Below are 21,187 nucleotides of genomic sequence, written 5' to 3'. Positions count from 1 at the left end.
TAAAAAAAAAAAAGAGAGACAGTTTTAGCGTGAGATTTCTCACGCACTCACTTTTGTAACAATTTTGTGACCTCTTTCTTTTAGGCTGCAGCTCTTAACAAGCAACTGAAATAAAGAAAAAATAGAAAACGCCTTTTACGGGGAGAAAATTTTTTTTTCATATAACCTTTAATCTGATCATAGCGAAATTGAGGTGGTGGAACGCGCACAGTTAAGTCCGCCTGAATCGTTTCTATACTGCCTTAGGTTTGGTTTGGGTTTGTATGCCTCATAGCAACTCAAGCATGTGGGACGCCGTAGTGGGGGCCTGCAGATTATTTCGACCACATGGGCTTTTTCTACACGTATTGGTTTTGCTGGTTTGTGGGGTTTAACTTCCCAAAGCGACTTGGGCTATGACAGAAGCCGTAGTGGAGGACTCCGGAAATTTCGACCCCCTGGGGTTCTTTAACGTGCACTGACAGCGCGCCGCACACTGGCGCCTTGCTTTTCGCCTCCATCGAAAAGCGGCCGCAGAGGCCGGGATTCGATCCCGCACCCTTGAGAAATAGTAGTTGAGCACCGTAACCACTGCGCCACCCTGCGGCGCTTTCCTATGTGCATTGCCATCGCATATGTACACGTGCACCTTGAATTTTGCCTCCTTCGGAACGTGGCCGCCGCGGCCTGAATCCAACCCGGGTCTCTGGATAGTCGATTTCCAACAGAAACAGCGCGCTAAAACAGAACAAAGAAAGCATACAACACACAGACGCAGCGCTGACTTCTTTTCCTGTCCTGTTTTAGCGCGCTGTTTCTGTTGAAAATGATGTACCAATTGGCCCGGCAACTTTCTTTAATGTAGATAGTTGAGCTCCTCCGTGGTGTGGCGCTTATTGCCAGTGAAAATTTCTTGCCGATGGCCATTTGCAGGTGGCCTGCTTAGATTTATATGCCATGTATGCCGAATATAGGAACAACGCCACAAACATCGTCAAAGCGTTCAAGGGTCTCACTCTGTCTCTCTCTCTCAATCACACACGCATGCCCGCACGCACGCACACACACACACGCACACACACACACACACACACACACACACACACACACACACACACACACACACACACACACACACACACACACACACACACACACACACACACACACACACACACACACACACACACACACACATTTCGAAGCTTCGGTCTTTCCTCAACTGGAATATTTTGCTTGCTGCCAAATGGACCCCGATTTTGAGATTGCCTGTGTGCCACGGCAAGATGTGGTAGTCTGTTGCGGTATTCAGATAATAGAGAGATTTAGCTTACCGTGATCCGCGATCCGCCACCGTGGCTCTCTACCGCGCGTGGGCGGGGCGGTCAAGCTGATTGGTCCCGACGCGGCAGGTCTGTGTGCCGACATCTACCGACATCTAACCAGTATGTGGCGCCATCTGTCGGCGTCAAGGGGGGTCTAGGCATGCGCAGTGGAACGCGCGGTGGCGGATCCCAGTAGCGGATCGCGGATCACGGTAAGATTAGAGAGATTTAGCTTACCGTGATCCGCGATCCGCCACCGTGACTCTCTACCGCGCGTGGGCGGGCGTACAAGCTGATTGGTCCCGACGCGGTAGGTCTGTGTACCGACACCCAGTATGTGGCGTCATCTATCGGCGTCAAGTGTGGTCTGGGCATGCGCAGTGGAACGCGCGGTGGCTGATAACGGTAGCGGATCGCGGTTCACGGTAAGCTAAAACTCTCTATTGTGACGTTTTGCGGTTGGGTGCGAATATGAGCCCATTCTGAAAAAGGTACCGCTGTATTAGGGAGCATATCTCAGGAGGAGGAGGAGGAGGTAAACTTTATTAAAGAAGAGGTCGTAGGCGCGGGGTGGGTTGGCGTTCCCGTCCCCGCGGTGGGCTCCTCTTCTAGGCCGGACGCCAGGTGGCCGACCGACGATGTCGTTCGGCGACCTCTTCGGCTCGCTCCGTGACTCGGAGTTGAACCTCCGGGTCGGAGCTGAGCAGCGCGGCCCCCCACTGAGACTGGGTAGAGAGCTGCAGACTCTGTGATGGCTTGTCTTGATTACATGAGTATAGGATGTGTGGTGTGTCTGCCTTTTGATGTCCACAGAGAGAACAGACAGGGCTGAACTGCTCTGGGAACCATATGGAGTACATGTACGGATTAAAGAAAGTGTCTGTTTGAAGCTGGCGCCAGGTGACTTGTTGTGTTTTACTTAGTGATCGATGTGGTTCTGGGAAGATTTGTCTTTCTTTCTTGAAGTGGGTAGTAATTTCTTTGTAGGTTGTCATCCGCTCCCTAGCCGACCTGAGCTCAGGGCAGCGCACCTCCCGGTTAACTACGAATCATCGGGCAAATTGGTGCGCTGCCTCGTTCCCAGGATGGTCCGAATGGGCAGGGACCCAGATCAATGTGATAAGGCGGGTATGGGAGATTTTTTGTAAGATTTTGATGGCTGCGGAGTGGGCCCTTCCTTTTGCAAAATTTCGAATTGCAGTTTTAGAGTCGCTAAGGATGTATTTGGCAGTGGTGGAGGTAATGGCTAAAGCTATGGCAGCCTCTTCGGCCTCCTCCGGAAATTTTGTTTTATTGATTGTCGCCGATGCGAGGGGAGAACCTCGATGATCGACAACTGCCAGGGAAACGGCATCTCTGTCCGCATGTTCTGCCACGTCCACGTGCGCCGTGTCTTTCTGTACTGAAAATCTTTCGTGTAATTTTTGTGCTCTAGCCCTTCTTCTGTCCGTATCATATTCTGGATGCATGTTTTTAGGCAGAGGACGGACTATTAATTGCTCGTGCACGTGTCTTGGAATCGGCAAAGTGTGGGCCCGGGTCCCTTCATATTGTATTCCTGCTTTTTTTAGGATGAAACGTCCCGTTTCAGTGCTTGACAGTCGTTCGTACTGTGCGGTGAGGTGTGCTTCCACCATTTCCGCTAAGGTGTTATGAATTCCTAACTTTAGTAGTGTTTCATTTGGGGTATGACGAGGGAGGTTTAGCGCAATTTTATAGGACTGCCTAATTAGTGAATCCAGGTCGTCTCTTTCTCTAACTGTGAGGGTGACGTATGGTGTAGAGTAGATAACTCTGCTAAGAACGAAGGCTTCTACTAGTTTCCTGGTCTCAGCTTCTTTAATTCCTCCACGCCTATTCGCGATTCGTCTGAGGAGGAGGGAAATTTGGTTCACGGTGTTTTTCAGTTTCTTAATTAGTGTGTCGTTTTTTTGGTTTGACTGTATGAGCATTCCCAAGATTCTTAGTGTTTCCACTTCTTGGATGGCTGCACCTTCCGCGTAGATTTTTATCGCAGGCGCTTTATTCTTTCTTTGACGCTTTGGGTGTAGAATGAGTAACTCAGATTTCTGGGGGGAACACGCGAGTCCCGCGGCTTGCGCCTCCTCTACGACTACGTCTACCGCTTGTTGTAGCGTATCTTGTATCGTGCCAATACTCCCCTTGGTGGTCCAAAGGGTGATATCGTCCGCGTACAAAGAGTGTTCTAGGTCTGGGATTCTTGCGAGTTCGTGTGCCATTTTGATTAGGGTTATGTTGAATAAAAAGGGGGAGAGGACCGATCCTTGCGGAGTTCCTCTATCTCCTAAAGTGAAGGTGTCGGATTTGATAGTGCCAATTTGAATTTTAGCCGTCCTATCGGAGAGAAAGTCTTTGATGTAGTTAAACGTTCTTGCGCCTACATTCAGCAGTGAAAGAGATTCTAGGATTGCTTTGTGTTTAACGTTATCAAAGGCTTTGGTTAAATCTAGGGCTAGGATTGCCCTGGTACTCCTTTCTTGCTCATGAGATAGGACTTCGTTTGCTAGTCTTAGCATCGTATCCTGTGTTGATAAATGTGGTCAAAAGCCGACCATAGTGTTTGGATATAAATTCTCTTTTTGCATGTGGGACTGGAGTCTGTCTAGTATGACGTGCTCTATCAGTTTTCCTATGCAAGAAGTAAGCGAAATAGGTCTGAGGTTTTCGAGCGCGAGCTTTTTGCCAGGTTTTGGGATAAATTTAACGATGGCATGTTTCCAAGACGCTGGGAGTTTTCCCTCCCTCCAGCACTCGTTCGCAAAGTCCGCGAGGGCTGTGATAGAAGCGTCGTCTAGATTTTTGAGTGTCTTATTGTTAATGCCGTCCTCTCCTGGGGCGGATGTTGTACGTACCTTAAAGAGGGCTGCTCTTATTTCCGCCAATGTTATGTCAGCATCCAGGATGGAGTTAGGCTCTCCTTTATAATTGGGCAGGGACTTCGTCTCACGGGTTGTGCAGAAGTATTTCTGCTGTAGCGTGTCTATAATATCTTGATCCGTGCCTGGGTCTATGTTTAAAATTTTGGTGATTTCCTTTTGAGTGGTAGCTTTGTTGGATTCCGGATCAAGGAGATGCCGCAGAAGATTCCACGTCTGCCTCGTGCCTAGATTGCCATTCACATTTTCACAAATATGGCTCCACTGCTGTCTCGCTAGTTCTGCGGTGTGGTGTTGAATTTCTTTCGTGAGTGTGACGATCCTGTTTCTAAGCTTTTTGTTATATTTTTGCTTAAGCCATCTTTTTTCTGGGCTCTGCCTTGCCTCCCACATGTGCGTAAGTCGGCTGTCAACCGTATTTACGCCTAAGTCATGTACTAGTTCCTTAGTGGCCTTTCCCACATCCGATAGGAGGGTCTGTGTCCAGTGTTCTAAGTCTATGATTGGTTCGTTGTTTTGGTCGCGGATAGTCCTAAGTTTGTCCCAGTCGGTGATTTTGTTTTTTCTGGGTTGGGGTTTGAGATTGGCAATGGTGATTTTAGTCTGGCCTGGCATGCCAGCGTTCAAACTCCGCGCGCTTGTAAACGAAACCGAAAGTTGGCTTTTAGGCCGTTTGGTGGTGTCGGCCCGTAGTTCCTGCTAAAGTGACTGGAACTCTGAAACACGGTGCTCTGAAAGTACTGCAATCAGCGGGCGGCGCGCGGGCAACATTGGGTTGTTGTTACCAGGAATCAACGTTACTAGACTAGGTTCAGTTTTCAAACTTCTGTGCTTGCATGGACCCGCCACCAACGTTACTAGTCTAGTAACGTTGGATCCCCCTGTGTGGGTATGTGCCATCAAAATAGAGGAGAACAACAACAACAACAACAGGGCTCCGCTGAGCTTCGCTGCTCGCTGGGCGTGCTGGATCAGACCTTGTTAACAACCCAGATCGTCACTGGAAAGCCGGCTCTCCCACTGTTCCGCACTCGTGTCTTTACGAAAGCTATATCGTTCTTACTGCATTCCCAGGTGATGCGGTATAACGAAGGTTTGCTACCACACCACGGGCATGTGTCCCGATATTGCGACGGGTAAATCTTGCTAAGGATATGTAGGTTTGGGAATGTTCCTGTCTGCAGTCTTCGCCAGTACACTGCTTCTTGTGGATTTAGATCACGATGAGGCGGCGGATAGCGGATCCGTACCCCCTTATAGTAGTTGAATGTCTTAGTACTTAGGGCCGACTCGCTCGGGTAGATTGTCTGATTGGGAGGAAGCTCGGTTCGTATACCCTTGAACTACCTCGTCGGCGCGTTCGTTCCCAGCTATGTCGGTGTGTCCTGGCACCCAGTAGATTGTGTATGACTTTTGGTAGGGTTGCGCTGTGGAGAAGCCAGTTGATTGTGCGCAGAAATTAACAAATGAAAGTATTTAAGAATGGAATCTTACATGTGATGAGAATTGATGAAAGCATTTAAAGCGTTGCATGACTGCCGCGCAGCCACGATTTCGTGTTCTTCTCTCCTCGGGCGTGCGCGTCCAGCAAGATGCAAGCTTTTTTCATAGTGCTTCATTTGTTGCGGCGTAGGTTATTCTGCCTTATATTGCCGAAACGAGTCATTCTAAAACGGTCGCAAACGCATACATGTTTTCGAGACCAGGCAAATTCTTAAAAGCAGTCATACGTAACGTTCACGTGACAGCTTGCCTGGAATGCGATGCGTATATCAAGTTATTTATATTCTCTCGGCGCTTTTTGTTTCATGCCCTTTGTGTTGTAGCGCGCCAGTCGGAGTGACATGTTAGGCGGTTCCAACTACGCTAGCGCGCAAGGCCAACGCTCTGAATCCGCGGCTAGATATGGCCGCCCAATGGAACCTTTTCGCGGCTACTTACAAGGGGCGGAAGAAATGAGAGGCGCCGCTTAGTAGTAAAGAATTAAAGTGCCAAGCCGAGGATAATATCTGGGTAAGTAAGGATCGAGTGAGACAAGGCTGCATACTGTCGCCCTGCCTATTTAACCTATATACTGAGTGCATCATGAGGGAGGCCGGTCTGGACGAGTCTTCAGCTGGAGTGAAGATTGCTGGGAAACATATCAACAACCTTAGATATGCGGATGATACCACTTTAATGGCAGAAAGTGAAGTGGAACTCAAAAGACTTCTGATGCGCGTACAAGAAGAGAGTGAGACGATCGGGCTTAAACTGAACATTAAAAAGACAATGATCGTGGCGTCTTGCCCTACCAAGTCCTGGAGCATCAAGGGACAAGAAGTAGAAGCTGTGACAGATTTTCTCTTCTTGGGCTCCAAGGTTACCCCGGAAGATGACTGCAGCCATGAAATTAGGAGACGCCTGCTTCTGGGAAAGAGAGCCGTGGCTAGCCCTGACCGCCTAGTACAGAGCAGAGATATTACACTGGCAACCAAGATCCGTATAACTCGTGCTATGGTCTTTCTAGTTGTGATGTATGGATGCGAGAGTTGGACTGTACGTACGACTAAACTGAACTGAAGTGCAGAGAAGCTCTGCGAATGAAAACGGTAGTCTAAAGGAAGACTCCAGCAACCATGAGGATATGATGTGTTCTCAAAGTAACTAAAGAGACTAGTGCGTGACCCGGGCTCACCAGCATGTTTGCAAGGTATTAGTACGTCGCACAGCCAGCTATCCTCAAAACGCAATGCTATTTTTACCGCTCAAGCCATCCTACTCGAAAAGTATTGTGATGCCCCCCTCTTATGACCTTTCCTTGCTGTCAGCTGCTATTGTTAGCGCACGTTACAGAACTCAAGGTTATTTAATTTGACACAGAACAATCACGTTCGGCACCCTTCATGATCCGTGTGTCGTGTCGGGAATTGTTTTGTACTATGGGAAAAAATTCAAATGAGTAACTATTAGCAAAGCACAGATATTGTTGTGAGAATTCATTAGCATGAATGGCCTCCAGAAATGAAAAGCGCGCGAAACATCTCCGAAAACGTAGCTGCCACGGATAAAAAAAGCGATCGAACATGCAATAGAGACTCGCTAGGGACATCAAACTACCTAGAAAACAACACGATTAACGTTTAGTGTCTCCGGTAACAGCTGATCAGTTCCCAAAATACTTAACTCGCAAAGCCGGGTATCCTGCGTTTGGACAAATTTGTTGTGCAAAAGCGATGCGGTCAGACGGTCATAACGTTCTTTATCACTTTCTACTCGGGACAGGGGATAGCGCCGTGCCTCATTTTCTTTGCTACATCCGAAGGCGCAACACCTGTCACCCTCGGCGGCCCAGAGCGACCACGTTGGGTGTGTTTTATGCACACAGAGCAATATGAGATGAACGAAGCCGTAAAACACGCTGCCCGCGTACCGCCGAATCCCTGCGCTGACTGCGGGTCGTCTGCTCGAGCGGACTATCCATGGCGGGGCTTGAGCACGTGATCGCGGCTGGCCAATGGGCGACGCCGCGGTAAAGAGAAAACAGCTGCTGTACTTTCAGAATTCCAGTGACTTATGGGCACCAAGAGTGCCGCCGCTAGCTCAGGCTGGCATACGTCGTGCCCAGTACCCCATCCCCCATCATCTTAGTCACCACCACCACCACCAGTGACTTTACTTCTCTTGAAGAAATCGAAGGCGACTTGTTGCTGGGCTTGCCGCTGTCCTACGTAGGTGTATTTCATTGTTATTTTGTATGCCTTGACCTGCGAACTTGATTTCAATTATAATCTGGCACGTTCCTTGATGGGTTAGTTAGCATTGAATCATATTGAAGTCTGTATGCTATGTCAGCACGCTTGCACGTCAGCCGGCGCAAGGCCGGCATGCATTAAGCCTACCGCGTCTGAGTGGACGCGTGCTCGGTAGGGCTCTTGTTCTGCATTGCCGATCTGTTCACCAGTGGTTGGGCGTTTTTTCCCTTGATGTTGATGCTGGAGCTTATTGTGGCATTAGGGTTTTCTGAGGTTTTTTGGTTTGGCACATTGCATGATGTTCGTACTGTCATGTCTTTGTTCACGGTACGATCGGCCCAAATGGCGACAGCGTCCACCGTCGGGATCCGACTTATGGCCGAACCCATCTTCGTGTTGAGACTGCATGGGTATACCTGTGAACGCGTGAAGTTGGTGGAGACCGGTTTATTTTAAGTGGTAGGCGATTTAGTAGTAGTAATAGTAGTAGTAATAGTAGTAGTAGTAGTAAGGTTATTGTGAAAGCATAAACAGAAGTGCGCGCGTTAATGCGCATCAGATAGTGAAGTTTGGCTTGTTTGTTTTGCGCCCCGCCGGCGTGGCGCAGCCGGATCGTATCACAAGGACGCGGGATCGTATCACGGCCTCGGCGGCTGCGTTTCGATGGAGGCGAAAAGCAAGGCGCCCGTGTGCTGTGCGATGTCAGTGCACGTTAAAGAACCCCAGGTGGTCGAAATTTCCGGAGTCGTCCACTACGGCGTCTCTCATAGCCTGAGTTGCTTTGGGACGTTAAACCCCCCAAACCAAACCCTACAAACCAAACCAGTTTGGTTTGCGTAACTGAGAATTACAGGAAAAGACGAGGCAGAAAGAAAAGTGACGTCTTTCCCACCTAGTTTGCGCTAAGGTTCAGTGTGTGTGTGCATCGCACTCGCGACTGATCGCACATCTGGCCTTGCGCGGGCATTGCTAGTGTCGGTCTTATGTTCAATACTATGCCGCTCGGGGTTTTATTCGTGAACAGCTTCGATGGTCTTGTGACCTTTTTCACCAGAACCTGCCCATTTCTTGCAGAACAAAATGACAGCTCCCGTGGACGACGAAGGATTTGTTCTGCGCATTCGGGGACTTCCGTGGTCAACTACCAAAGAGGAAATTTTGAATTTCTTCACTTCAAAGGGTAAGTGTCTGCTAGCGCTGTATATTGTTTGCATAACTAGCCACTCGATTGAGGAAGTCATGTTGGCCCTCCTGCCTGCTTTTCTCATACATGACCTGTTCCTTCGGATGGTGCATTAGACAAGTATTATCACATGGTATTGCCCAACAACCGCGGAAGGGTTCTTAATTAAATTTCATGGCGCCGTTTCAGTTCCACCCACTGAACGGTAGTTGTAGTGTGTAAGATATTGTAAACTATTTATTGGAAGCATGGGACCCTATAGACCATTTACATACGCAGTTCCACTCTGCTCTACGGATAACGCCAGTAAGGTGGCCGTCATTTCCTTTGGAACGCATTGGTGCACAGCGCGGTCTGCTGCGGCGCAGCTTGAGCAAGAAGCAGACTGACCTTTAAACATACCGCAGCTTCGGTGCGAGTGTCATCTGTCTTGTTGAAGCAATATGCAAGGACCTTGTGGCTTGTTGACAGAAAAGTAGATGACGTTGTCTACATATGGTGTACATCATGGCCTAGGCTGCGCTTTTCTGAGAGGTGTATCACGATTTGACGTCTCTTTCTGGAAAAACAGCGCCTGTGAATTGTAAAAGCACTATCATGAACCCACGCGCCAGCTCATTTCAACGCCGGCAGTAGCTGCGGAAAGGTGAGAACGTCTGATGTTTTGCAGGAATCGTATGTTGCGTCTATCTACTGCCGCCACAGTATTTTCGCAGTGTGTTAGTATCCTGATATGGACAATAATGTCTACGCATTCAAATTGATTGTGTAGAGATGGAATGTCAGTGTGTGCGTGCTTACTTTAAACAAGCACTAATACATACATGTAGTAATTGCTGCTTTTATGAAACAAATGTATGGTGTAATTTTACCGTTATAAGATTTTTGTATTTCCGTTTGTTTGGGTGGCTACATCTGCGAGCGCTGAACTCTGGTGCAGTTTCCAGTCTCGCTTTCACCCCAGCGCAGGCAAACGCCGCTGAGCTCCTGATGTTGCCTTTAAGCAGTCAATTAGCCCCTTGAAGCCAGGACCTTTATAGGAGGCAAAATAATATCTCGCCAATTGTCGTGGGATTACATGCGTGTCCATGCACAATGGTGAACGGGTTGTAACACGAACTTCCCATGCTGGTAGGATCTGACGGTTTGTTCTCAACCAGTGGAGCTCAAGGGAGAGAGGTGCACACACACCAAGCAGCCAATTGAAGAAGGTGGTTGAGTGGGCAGTGCTTGTGTGACCCAGTCTATTGAGCAGCGCAAGGTGGCCAGCAGCTGTTGTTGGCAGCACTTATGGACAATAAATGCAGTCTTTTAATTAATGCAAATAGTCTGCAAACATATTTCTGACTAATCAATTTAAAATAAGCTATAGGTCACTTTGGAGAAGAAAAAAAAAATTTAGTGAGGTGTGTGCTGGTCATGTTTACTGTAGCTTGTTCACTTTTGTAATGATAGCTTATTGCATGCTCTGAAAAGGGTGCTTCCTGTGCTGAAACTAACTTTTATAAGCCGTAAAAGGTTACTAAATGAGATAAGGCTTGGCACTGATTATGGCTGTTATGCTGGTCAAGCAACTGTCTGGCCAGCTTGCTTGATTGGCATCGCATGTCGTGTTGTGGCTTGTCACTCATGATATTTTATGTCCTAACCGTCGGCCATTGTTTGTCTGGTGTTCTTGGGGAGTTGTGTGGCACTGATTCATCATATGGCGATTGCTCTCCCTGCAGAGTGTCACATCAAAGGAGGCATTAATGGAGTGCACATGACACTTTCAAGAGAAGGCAGGCCTAGTGGTGAAGCATATATTGAGCTTGAGAGTGAACAAGATGTGGAAATTGGCTTGCAACGTCACAATGAACATATTGGCCACAGGTACATTGAAGGTGAGCTGCTTTTAGTGCATTGTAATTTGAGTTGTTCCTTCATGCTCAAGCGATGTGTAAGACACTATGTTACCTGATGTGACACTGTCTTTGGGAGTCTTTTGCATGACCTACAGCAACGAGGCAAAAACACATCACCCACTGTGGCTGGATACCCTAGACTACCCATAAACAGAGGGATACTTTATATGTAGCTTTTTGGTATCTTGTATTTTGTCATGCTTACTACATGTGAAGAAAAAAAAATGAATTTGAGGTGAGCATGTAATGCCATGGTGGCTGCTGTTGGTTGTTTAATGGTTCGACTCTTTTGTAGCTTTCTTTTCCCTTTTTTTTTTGGGGGGGAGAAGTTCTAAAACGTTTGTTTACATCAGAATGTGTTCTTTTTTTTTTTTTTATGAGCTCTGCTATGGCACATGCAGTCGCTTAATTTGGCACATGGTTTTGTTAGTCTCGAGATAATGAATTAATAATCGTATCTTGGATATTTCAAAAAGTCATCAAAATATGTTTAAAGGTTTTAATTTTTACTATCACATTGTTTTATATGGAACTTTTGTGATTCCTGTTGGATTGATATATCTAGGTTTTTCAGTCTTGCATGTGCAGTAGCATTATACAGTTTCACCTAAGACTTGTCAGCAATATTTAATACCTCTGTCACACAAGCAAATTTAAAGGTCCACGGAAACGGCCCCCAAGAAACCACTGATAAACGTGTTCAGTGTGTAGAACACATCCTTTTGAGCATTAAGGGGAGATGCTACTCGAAAACATTTTTTTCTTAATATTGATGCTAGGTGAATGAAAATTGCACCACTTATAGAGATTGATCTCCTTTTTCTAAATATGCTTTTAGTTTTAAAATAGCTTAATGCCTTCATATTCTAAATGCCATGCATAAGTGAAAAACAATGCATGTTTGTGCAGCTGCTGTACAGAGCAGCAAGCATGGTAGGGCAGAGCCAACTAGTTCTTTTTGTCCCCAACACTCCACTGAGTGCAAATAAGCAACATAGCAACATTCCCTTGGCATGCAATGTTTTGAGACAATTTTATATCTGGTGCCTTGTTTTTAGTGGCTAGAACAAGATAATTTTTTAAATTTACATGCCCAAAAATACTGCTGATTGCATTTAAACCTAGATACTTGCATTCTACATATCCTAAAGATCATGCATGCCAAATTTGGTGTTGATTGAGCAAAAATAACGACATAAAATATTGTGCACAAAACCCATATTCGGCCCAAAATAAGAATTTGAGAAAAATGCGATTTAAAGATACAAAAGCTGTTTATTGCTGTTGTAGCAGCACTACCTGCATGAAAATTGCACACAATGCAGGCCAGGGTATCATGATACAGTGCACAGTTTTAGAATTCACCAGCATCATATGTTGCTCCCACAGTGACATTGTGAGCAGCATTCTCAAGACGTGCTTTCTTCATTAGCTAGCGATGCTTAGACCTTGTTTCTGTCAGCCACTGCTTCGTAACCACAAGGTTCACTTTTTTTGTTATGGCATTAAACTCCTTATGGTGCACTTGTTTCGGCTAACCAAGAATCACACGAAATCGGGCAAGTTGATTGTATCCAGCACCGATAACGCGCGCCCCAACCACTGCATTGACGTTCACGACGAAAATCTCCCTCGGGCTGGCTGAAGGGCGTCGTCCACTGGAGCTGTACACCGCGACGAGCACGACTATGACACAACGGACGCGGCACACGCTACACTGCTGCAACGCAGCTCTAGAAACGACGAGAGTCCTTTTCGCTTCTTGGCCAACTCGCGAACGGAAAGTTAGCACCGTCCGCACTCCCGACAAGCTAGCTGCTCCGCTCGCCAGTGCGTTCGCGGCACCGATCTTGCCGATAAAGGCACTCGCCGTACTAGGTCTCCTCAACGCTCGAAGTTCTCGAAGATCCTTATCTTCTTATCCAATGCACTGACGAAATCGCCTAAGCTGTCGCTGAAACTTCAATGCCCAGCCGGCTCCGAGCCGTCAAAAGCGTCGCCTCCGCCGAGGTTAGGCCTAGCTGCCGCGGACGTCTCCAGTGCACGCTGTTTCACTTTGCCGGTGACTTCCCTTGAACGCGTGGTTTGACCGGTACTTTCGACACCGAAAATCATGTTTCTTCTCGGCTTCTATCGCAGCGAAGAGCACAAAGATGCGTGAAATTTTGAAAATACGCCGAGAGAAAACTAGCGGGCAAGCGTGACAGCGAGCTGCGCGTCGCATGAAGAGCAGACGAGCTATGGCCGCTTCCCACGCTGACAGCCAATGGCGTGGTCGAAATATCACCACGTGATTTAAATGGCCAGTGAAAATGCTAGGTTTGGGCTGGCGAAACTTTTTTTTTTTATTACATGCTGGGGGTTTGTGAAGCGGCAAAGCCAGCTTTAGGGAGAAAAAGCGTGGGCCTGCCGCCTTGCAAAATTCCAGTGGCGTGCGACGCCGCGATTTGACGCGTCACGCGCTTGAACATGGGTCATATCTGCCCCTTCTCTAGCCACCTTGAGTGCTTTAACAGACTTTTTAAATAATTTCGCGACTGTTTTCGGCTCTGATTTTTTTATATAATAAAGAGGAAGGATCAGTGTTGCTATAACAGTTAAAATCACAAAAGTGACTTTTTTACTGAAAATCGCCGTTTTTCGACCCGCGTCTCCCCTTAACGCAAAGTATAACTCCTTGGAACAAAGCCAGCGATTTATTATTAATTTTTAAAAACAGCGTTTTTTGAAATTCACGGGCAGAGAGAATGTCGCTTGGCGGTGTCGCATGGAACTATTTCCTAGTCCCGTGATGTCACGGTTCGGTTGACTGGCAAGGCTTGCTAGAAGCTGCCATTCGCTGCGGTCACTGCAACCATGACGTCACGGACACACTTCCGGTAGCTGCGAAAGTCGTCTGCTCGTGCGCTGCTCGAACTCTGTGCGGGCTGTTACACAGCTCGCTGCCCTTATCGGTTAGGTGGCCATTGCCCATTAAGTGCAACAACCGAAGTGACGCAGGGATCGGCAGAACGAAGCTCGATTTACAAATATCTTATTTATATAACGTGGTTTGAGGGGTATCGGAGTGTCGTCCGACGAGGCGTCAACAGCACGGTCAAGCACCGCACGATGGCAGCACCTCCTCGACCGCCATAAAGTAAACACCGCCGCTGTGGCCCCTCCTCCCGCATACCGTTCGCGAACGACACGGCGGATCGTTAGCACCGATGTCCGAAATAAAGCGTGCTAAAATTTGTTGGCGTCTAGAGTACTGAGCCGAATATCAAGTATGAAGCCCTCGTGAGGATCGCTGACCAGCAGCAAATTGCTGGTAAGAGCGATAGCCGTGATACAAGCTAGTTTCTGCTCAAGCCAGCTGCCGCTGGTGCATTTCGGCTGATCCGATCTGCTCGTACTAGCTCTGCGATTAATGCGTCGGCAGAGTTAATCCTATAATTATTTTACTATGGCAGGATAGGAATCACTATAAGGCAGTTTCATAAGTAGACGATTTACGACAGCGTTGATCATGTTCCAAAGCGTCGACCGCCGCGGCTTCGAAGCGAAACAATGTAGGCCTAGCGACGACTAGGGACGGTCACGCACGGCGCCGTCGTTCGCCGCGCTCGCACGTTCCACCCCCACGGTAATTGTGTAACATACCTCAGCCTGCTCGCGGCATCCCGTGTTGCAAGCGTTGCAAACTCGTGTACTTCCATAGCTAAGGCTACATATTTTTTGACGTTCTGCTCAGCAACAAGCCGTTCAAACGATACTGTAGGCAAGACAAGGCTTCAGTACACAGTCGCTGCGCTGTCGGCCGTAATCGAAGACGTCGGGCGGCACCATAATCTATACATCGATCTTTAAACGTGATACAGTGGGCAAATGAATAACTTTGTGAAGCAGACTCGCTCGTACGTTTCGCGCACTCGGGCGCCGACGAGTAGCTTCCGTCAACAGACGCCGTCATAACCTCGGTTAACGCCGCAAACCGAGGTCGTCAAGCTCGGTTTGCGGTAACCGCAGTTAGTGGTGCAACCATGGTTTGGTCCGCCGTGTAACATAGGATAACCACGGGTTCGCGGTTACACTAACCGTCGCTGCGCGAACTGGCGAACTCCTCAGGCGTGTGTGAGCGAGGACGGGTTGGCGCGAGTACGCCAGCGAGCGAGCGCGTGGCAACCGGAAGTTCGTCGAAGTGACGTGTGTCTGGGCGGAGCTTTGAACTTGCTTGTATTCTTTGTTTTTTTATGGCTCCCTTCGGCATACGAGTTGAGAGGGAAAATTGGAAGGGTCATTTTTAATCGCCGATATCTCTGGTGTTGCAGAAGCTAGATCGAAAATTTTTGCGGGAGAATGATGGGTGGTTCAATAACTATCAGTGTTATGGCGTTGTTTACCCTTCTTAGTGACCTCTTTCAGGGGACCTTTAATGTCATTCGTATCGAATGACATTAGCATCTAATGCCATTATTCCCGTGCTACACGAGAAAATTTAATGCCATCAGGTTCGAATGACATTCTTCATCGAATGAGTTTGGGGAACTCATTCGCATTCGGTCGCGAACCGAATGTGTACTCTTGACGCCAGATACGCAGCAGAAACAAGTAACCCAACAACATATTCTGCGCACATTGATATTTAAAAATTATATTTCTAAAGTTTTGTTTGAAAACCTGTTAATTTAGGTGTAAAATTATTAGCACTGCAGGCTCTCGCGGAATGGCATTACTCTCGCTCACAGCAGTGGTCCAGTCATGGCAGCGACTCACGATCATTTTTGGCTCTGTATTCCTTGGTAGCCGCATCTCCCCGTATGTTTATCTCGGAACTAAGTTAGTTTTGACTGAGCGCCTCACAGTTTGGACGCCAATCGCATGCTCTACGTGTCTCCGTGCGTCTTTGCACTGTGTATCCGCGCTCCGCTGTGTTGAGCCATATTGTTTGTTTACATTTATCGGTTTGTGGGTGACTCGATACTTGGCTTGGATTTTTATGGCTAAAGTGCTACCACACAGTCAAAAGTAATGTTTTTCACTTGAATTATCGTACAGAAATGTTTTGATCAGCTTTAAAATGTTACACAGTGATTTCAAACGCCTTTTATGCGGACTGATGTTCCTTAAGTGCAGGATTTTTTTATAGCTGATCGTAATTGCCACCATTTGCGAATGGCATTATATTTTACCGTGTAGCACTGAAAGAAACCGAATGACATTTGATGCATCGAATGACATTAAATCTGCTTGTGTGACAGAGGTATAACAATAGGATCTTTTTGAATTCGAAGATGTCTTTTTTTAGTATAGAATTGTCTGCCCCGTAGTTGATCAGAATACAGCTAAGATGTGCTAACTAGCAGGCTGATTAACTAATATCGAATAGTTGACTTATTTACTTAATTTTAGACTCCTTATTTAATGAGAGCGCTGTAGCCCACTGCTAATATTTATATTAGTCTTAGGATTTTGGGGCTGCACATGAGTGAAAACAAAACCGAGCGGCTAGGGACAGTGCACCTAGGTGCGCCTACGAGTTCAAATCAGTGTTGCGCGTGTCATGTTCGAACTGCCAAAGGGTGCATGACAGGCATGCCGCTGTGTGATGTGCGCTCGTAGACATGGCCAACGCCAGTACTGGGCTGGTCGGATGCATTATTGCCCACTTGCAGCCAAAAAATTAATTCACTTCGATGAGCATCGGCAAGGAATGGTGGCCTGAACTTTTTTTTTTTTTTTTTTTTTTTTTTTTTTTTTTTTTTTTTTTTTTTTTTGCAGTGTTTAAATCAAAGCGCAGTGAAATGGACTGGGTGGTGAAACGGAGTGGAGCACACCAACAGGACTCTCTTAATGATGGCTGCGTTAGGTTGAGAGGCTTGCCCTTTGGGTGCTCCAAGGAAGAAATTGCACAGTTCTTTTCAGGTAAGTTCCTTCTTAATTCAGCACTTACGCTGGTGAGGATGTTACTTTGGCTGTGATTGCAGTTAGCCTGTGTCATCACTGGAAGAGCAAGTAATGTAAAGCATGTGACTGAAGTGCCAGAAGAGACGAGCTCAAAGATAAACTGTTACTGCAGCATGTTAACATGCAATCGAGAAAAAGCATGAATCATTTTAAATAAGGAGCCGGTCTTTTGAATGAGCAGATAAAGAGGCAGTGTTTTTGAATGGGTAGACGTGGCCATTGCAATCAGGAAAACTGCCTGCTTTTACATATGTTGCATGCTTCCTGGATTTCGGCCGCATATAACTTACAGCTATAGGCCAGGTTGATTGTTTGTAGTCTTCAAGTACTGAACTAAACATTTGCATTTGCTGCCAAATCATGAGCTATTAAAAAAAGGCAATGTTTTTTGTTTGTACTGTAATTGAGTTAAAAAATAATGTAGTGCTTCTATTCCACACAGTTTTGTAATGTGTAAAATTTTTGCAGCAATGTAGCTATTTGAGGCATTGTTTGGGTAACTGCATGCCAGCTTCACTATCTGTTCTAGGCGTATTGTAGTGCGCTGGTTTTGTTGATGCATTAGTGTGCCTCTTTGTGCAGCGAAAGCACAATGAGTGACGGTGTGTTTTTCTCCTATTCTGGGCCTTATTGAAGGGTTGGAGATTGTCCCCAATGGGATTACACTTCCTACCGACTACCAGGGGAGGAGCACGGGGGAAGCTTTTGTGCAGTTTGCCACACGGGATATAGCTGAAAAGGCGATGGGGAAACACAAGGAAAAAATTGGGCACAGGTGGGAGCAGAGTGCTACCAGGCGGTCAACTCGTTTGGGCCTCCATTTCTCTCTTCATTTTTTCTTGTGTCTCCTGTGTCAATTTTATGGTGTCTTTCATGCCGTGCCAGTTATTTCTCACCATTGTGCTATGGCCTGCTAGAGTAGAGGTGCTGAGTTCCTCATTGACGGCATCCCGAGTGTTGCTTGCTATGATTGTACATTGGATATGGCAGAGCTCTGCATTATGTGCATTTCTATTGGAAGTTATGAACGTATTCAATGTTGAAATATTATTTGGAGTTATTGTGCTGTAATGCCATTCATGTCACAGTTTGTGCTCCTTGCTTGTGGTGATGGGTTGTATTCGTGTTTCTGGTTACCCTCTTTGTTCTAAAGCAGCAATCATATTTGCAAAAATCAAGGAGCGGTCAATGCTTGCATTGGTAATGAACTTAAGAAACATACAAAATTTTTCTTGTTCTGTTGCTGATAAAAATAACCAACTCACAGGCTTTGTTATCAGCCTGTCTTGCTGGAGGACTGCAATACCTGCAGGATTTCATTGAAAAGCGACTTCATATTCCTGATAAGTAAGCAGCTGAAATATCCTCAGGTAATTTAAAAGGTTGCTATCCATTTGTGTTTGGGTAAAGCTTGTAAATATTAAAATAACCTGATATTGTTAGGTCATTGCCTATATGAGCTGTCATCTTATAGCCTAGTTTTTTTAAGTGTGGTACACGTTTTTCTTAGCAAGTGCTTTGTGCAAAAAAGTTCATTTTGGAAGCAAAGGTTTTCATGCAAAAGTTATGATGTGACCAACCGTGAGGCTTCAGCACTCAAACCCAACTTTTAACTGAAGCCTGATTAATACACAGCACTACAGCCACTTGTTGCCGACTTGAAAAATATACCGTTCATATTCCTCCTTCTGCTCAACTCTGTCCTGTTCAGAGTGCATTTGATTTGCTACAAACTAAATTTAAAATTTTTGAGGAATGTGTCCTTTGTACTTTCCCTGCTATTTCTGATTCACAGTTGGCCAAGCAGCACTCGGGTTTTGTGTTCAGCTTTTTCTGAGATTGTTTTTTGTTATACAGTTGAAACTCGACTTAATGAAGTATAGGGGGTCACAAATTATTTCCTTAAATTGGGAACGTTATACTTCATTAAACTGTATGAGGCCTTTCTTGCCTATGTAATTTGGTATGTTGCGTTTTATTGTGTTGTGGCATCCAGAAAGCTACCATGACATCATATTGGCAAGGGGTAATTGCACCGAAAAAGAAATTGTGGACCTCAGAAACAACTGACACCACTAGTGCATATGAAAAGGAAGAATGAAAAATTGTTACCCTAAGAGGAAGTGCCCCAGGGTATTACAAATTTCTCCCAGCAAGGAGGTCTGAGATCTTTGGCTGCATTCGCTGTGTAGGCAACAGCTACACGGGCTTCCTCTCGTCCAGCATGTCTTTCGTCTCTTCTTGTGTTGTGGCAAACTGCCGCAGCAGATAAAGGGCATCCATAAAAAATTGGGGTCTTTAGGCATCCACCACTTTACCCACCATCTGGTGAAATCAATTGAAAATTATAAATCTCGTTTTGTACAGCTCAGTTTAGAAAAAGTGGAACTGAGGCGCTCTGCGATGTTACCGCAATCAATAAATATTTGGGTGTTCTCTACACAGACCAAAAATTAACACCTTTTCACTTTCAGTTTTCGAAAAATAAAAAGATGGTTCGTAAAATCGAGATAGATCGCGGCAATAGTTTCATTATTTCGAGTAAGTCAAAGCATTGAGCTGTATGGGCATCTGATGGGGAATCTGGATATTTTAGTTCAGATCGCGGCAATAGTTTCATTATTTCGAGTAAGTCAAAGCATTGAGCTGTATGGGCATCTGATGGGGAATCTGGATATTTTAGTTCAATCAAGTGTTTCGTTAAATCGAGTTTTGACTGTAGTCACATTGCAGCTACTTTCATTTTAAGCCTAAAGGTGTATCGGGCCCTTTTTTGGGGGGCTTTTGCGTGTACGTTGTTGTAAATCATAACTCACCTTCCTTTCAAGGTTTGCTAAGTGCCGTTATTTGACTTATTCTTGCGTAATCAAAAAGTATTTGTAACATGTTACTTGTTGTCTGAGGAAATAAGGTATAGGTTAGTCTAATACTGTTCTAGATGAAGCTAACTGAAGTGATGTTGACATGACAGTGTAGTGAGTTGTTCTGTGGCCTTTGATGGGCTTGAATGCTGTACGTTTCACATAAGACAAACATGTAGGTTTTTTAGCGTTGCTTGAGTATCGCTGATCAGTGTGTGGAGCTGTTACATTTAATTTTAAAAAATGCAAAATTCTGTTTTCACACCAAGGCAAACTTGCTGTGCAGTTTGTCATGCTTTACTACCATTGTTACCTGGGTTGTTCTGGTTTTGCTTCCTGGATGCTAAGTTGCACAAGATAGTTTTGCGTTTATTATTGTACAGTCGCGGACTGTTTTTTCGGACTTGGCGGGACCCGGGAAATGTTCCAGATAATCGAACAGTCTGAAAAATCCATCAACTTGAAAAAAACACTTTTCTGCAAAAAATCACCTTTAAAAATCACGCACTTCGCTACTCCCTATGTTTCGTTTATATGTCGATAACAGGGAGTTACAGCATAGCGCAATCTGCTACTGTGATCAGCTTCTGTGTGTCGCCCATGCGAACATGCTAGCGCGGTTAAATATGGCGGGCGCGGCCGCCAGTGCGCTCGCGCTGGCTGGTGCAGACGCGGCAGGTGTGCACACCGCTGCGAAGCATGCAACTCGCTCAAGGCAGTCACCAGGTGGGCAGTGGTGCCCCGCAGAAGCGAATCACGCTAAGCTGTAACCACTATAACCCTCCAGTTTCATCATGTCCATGCCACTTCACAACTTACTGCGACACTCCATGAATCACAAATGCAAAAGATCCCCCCCACTTTTCCCCACGGGTGGCAGGCAGCGTCGGAGCGAGCCACGGCGGACGGTGCTCACGATCCATTTTCAGTCTGATCGCTCACTCTTTGTAGGCTCCCGCGATGAAAAGGTCGAGCATTCGCTTACTGCTACTGCTTTAAATGGCGATGGTGAACAGAGCCAAGCTAGTTCGTCCGAATGACTGCTTCACCTAGCTATATAAACAAAACATGAAGAGCAGCGAAGTTTTTAAAGCCGATTTTTCGCAGAAAACTTTTTATTTATTTATTATTACTATTATTTATTTATTTATTTATTTATTTATTTATTTATTTTTTCAACTTGACGAACTTTTCGATTATTCGGACCAATTTTCCGGGTTCCGCCAACTCCGAAAAAGCGGTCAGCAACTGTATGATGCTTAGTTGAGTTTGCTGCTGTTTGAGCATTGCTGAATGCAAAGCCCTGATCTCCAAAAAATTGGGGTGTCGGTATTGTGAGCGAGAAAATAAAAATA

General features: G+C 46.1%; 1 protein-coding gene across 3 annotated transcripts in view; it reads left to right on the top strand.

The window, feature by feature from the left end:
• Positions 1-7,852: 7,852 nt before the first annotated feature.
• Positions 7,853-21,187, top strand: part of LOC146205046 (heterogeneous nuclear ribonucleoprotein F-like) — a 44,128-nt gene continuing 30,793 nt past the window's right edge. Inside the window, exons 1-5 of one of the 3 annotated variants that reach the window (XM_084589732.1) lie at positions 7,853-7,911; positions 9,010-9,115; positions 10,846-11,001; positions 16,786-16,929; positions 17,608-17,746. In XM_084589732.1, the coding sequence (XP_084445858.1) occupies positions 9,016-9,115; positions 10,846-11,001; positions 16,786-16,929; positions 17,608-17,746 (539 nt within the window). In that variant the 5' untranslated portion in view covers positions 7,853-7,911; positions 9,010-9,015. Of the gene's footprint in view, positions 7,912-8,087; positions 8,107-9,009; positions 9,116-10,845; positions 11,002-16,785; positions 16,930-17,607; positions 17,747-21,187 lie in introns of those variants that run through there. The other 2 variants (XM_084589733.1, XM_084589731.1) reach the window with 2 other exon arrangements.

This window comes from Amblyomma maculatum, chromosome 1 (assembly GCF_055883805.1).
Source record: "Amblyomma maculatum isolate TAMU_Amacu chromosome 1, ASM5588380v1, whole genome shotgun sequence".
NCBI lineage: Eukaryota > Metazoa > Arthropoda > Arachnida > Ixodida > Ixodidae > Amblyomma > Amblyomma maculatum.
The sequence above is the reverse complement of the archived record's forward strand: the minus strand, read 5'-3'. Positions and strand labels throughout refer to the sequence as shown.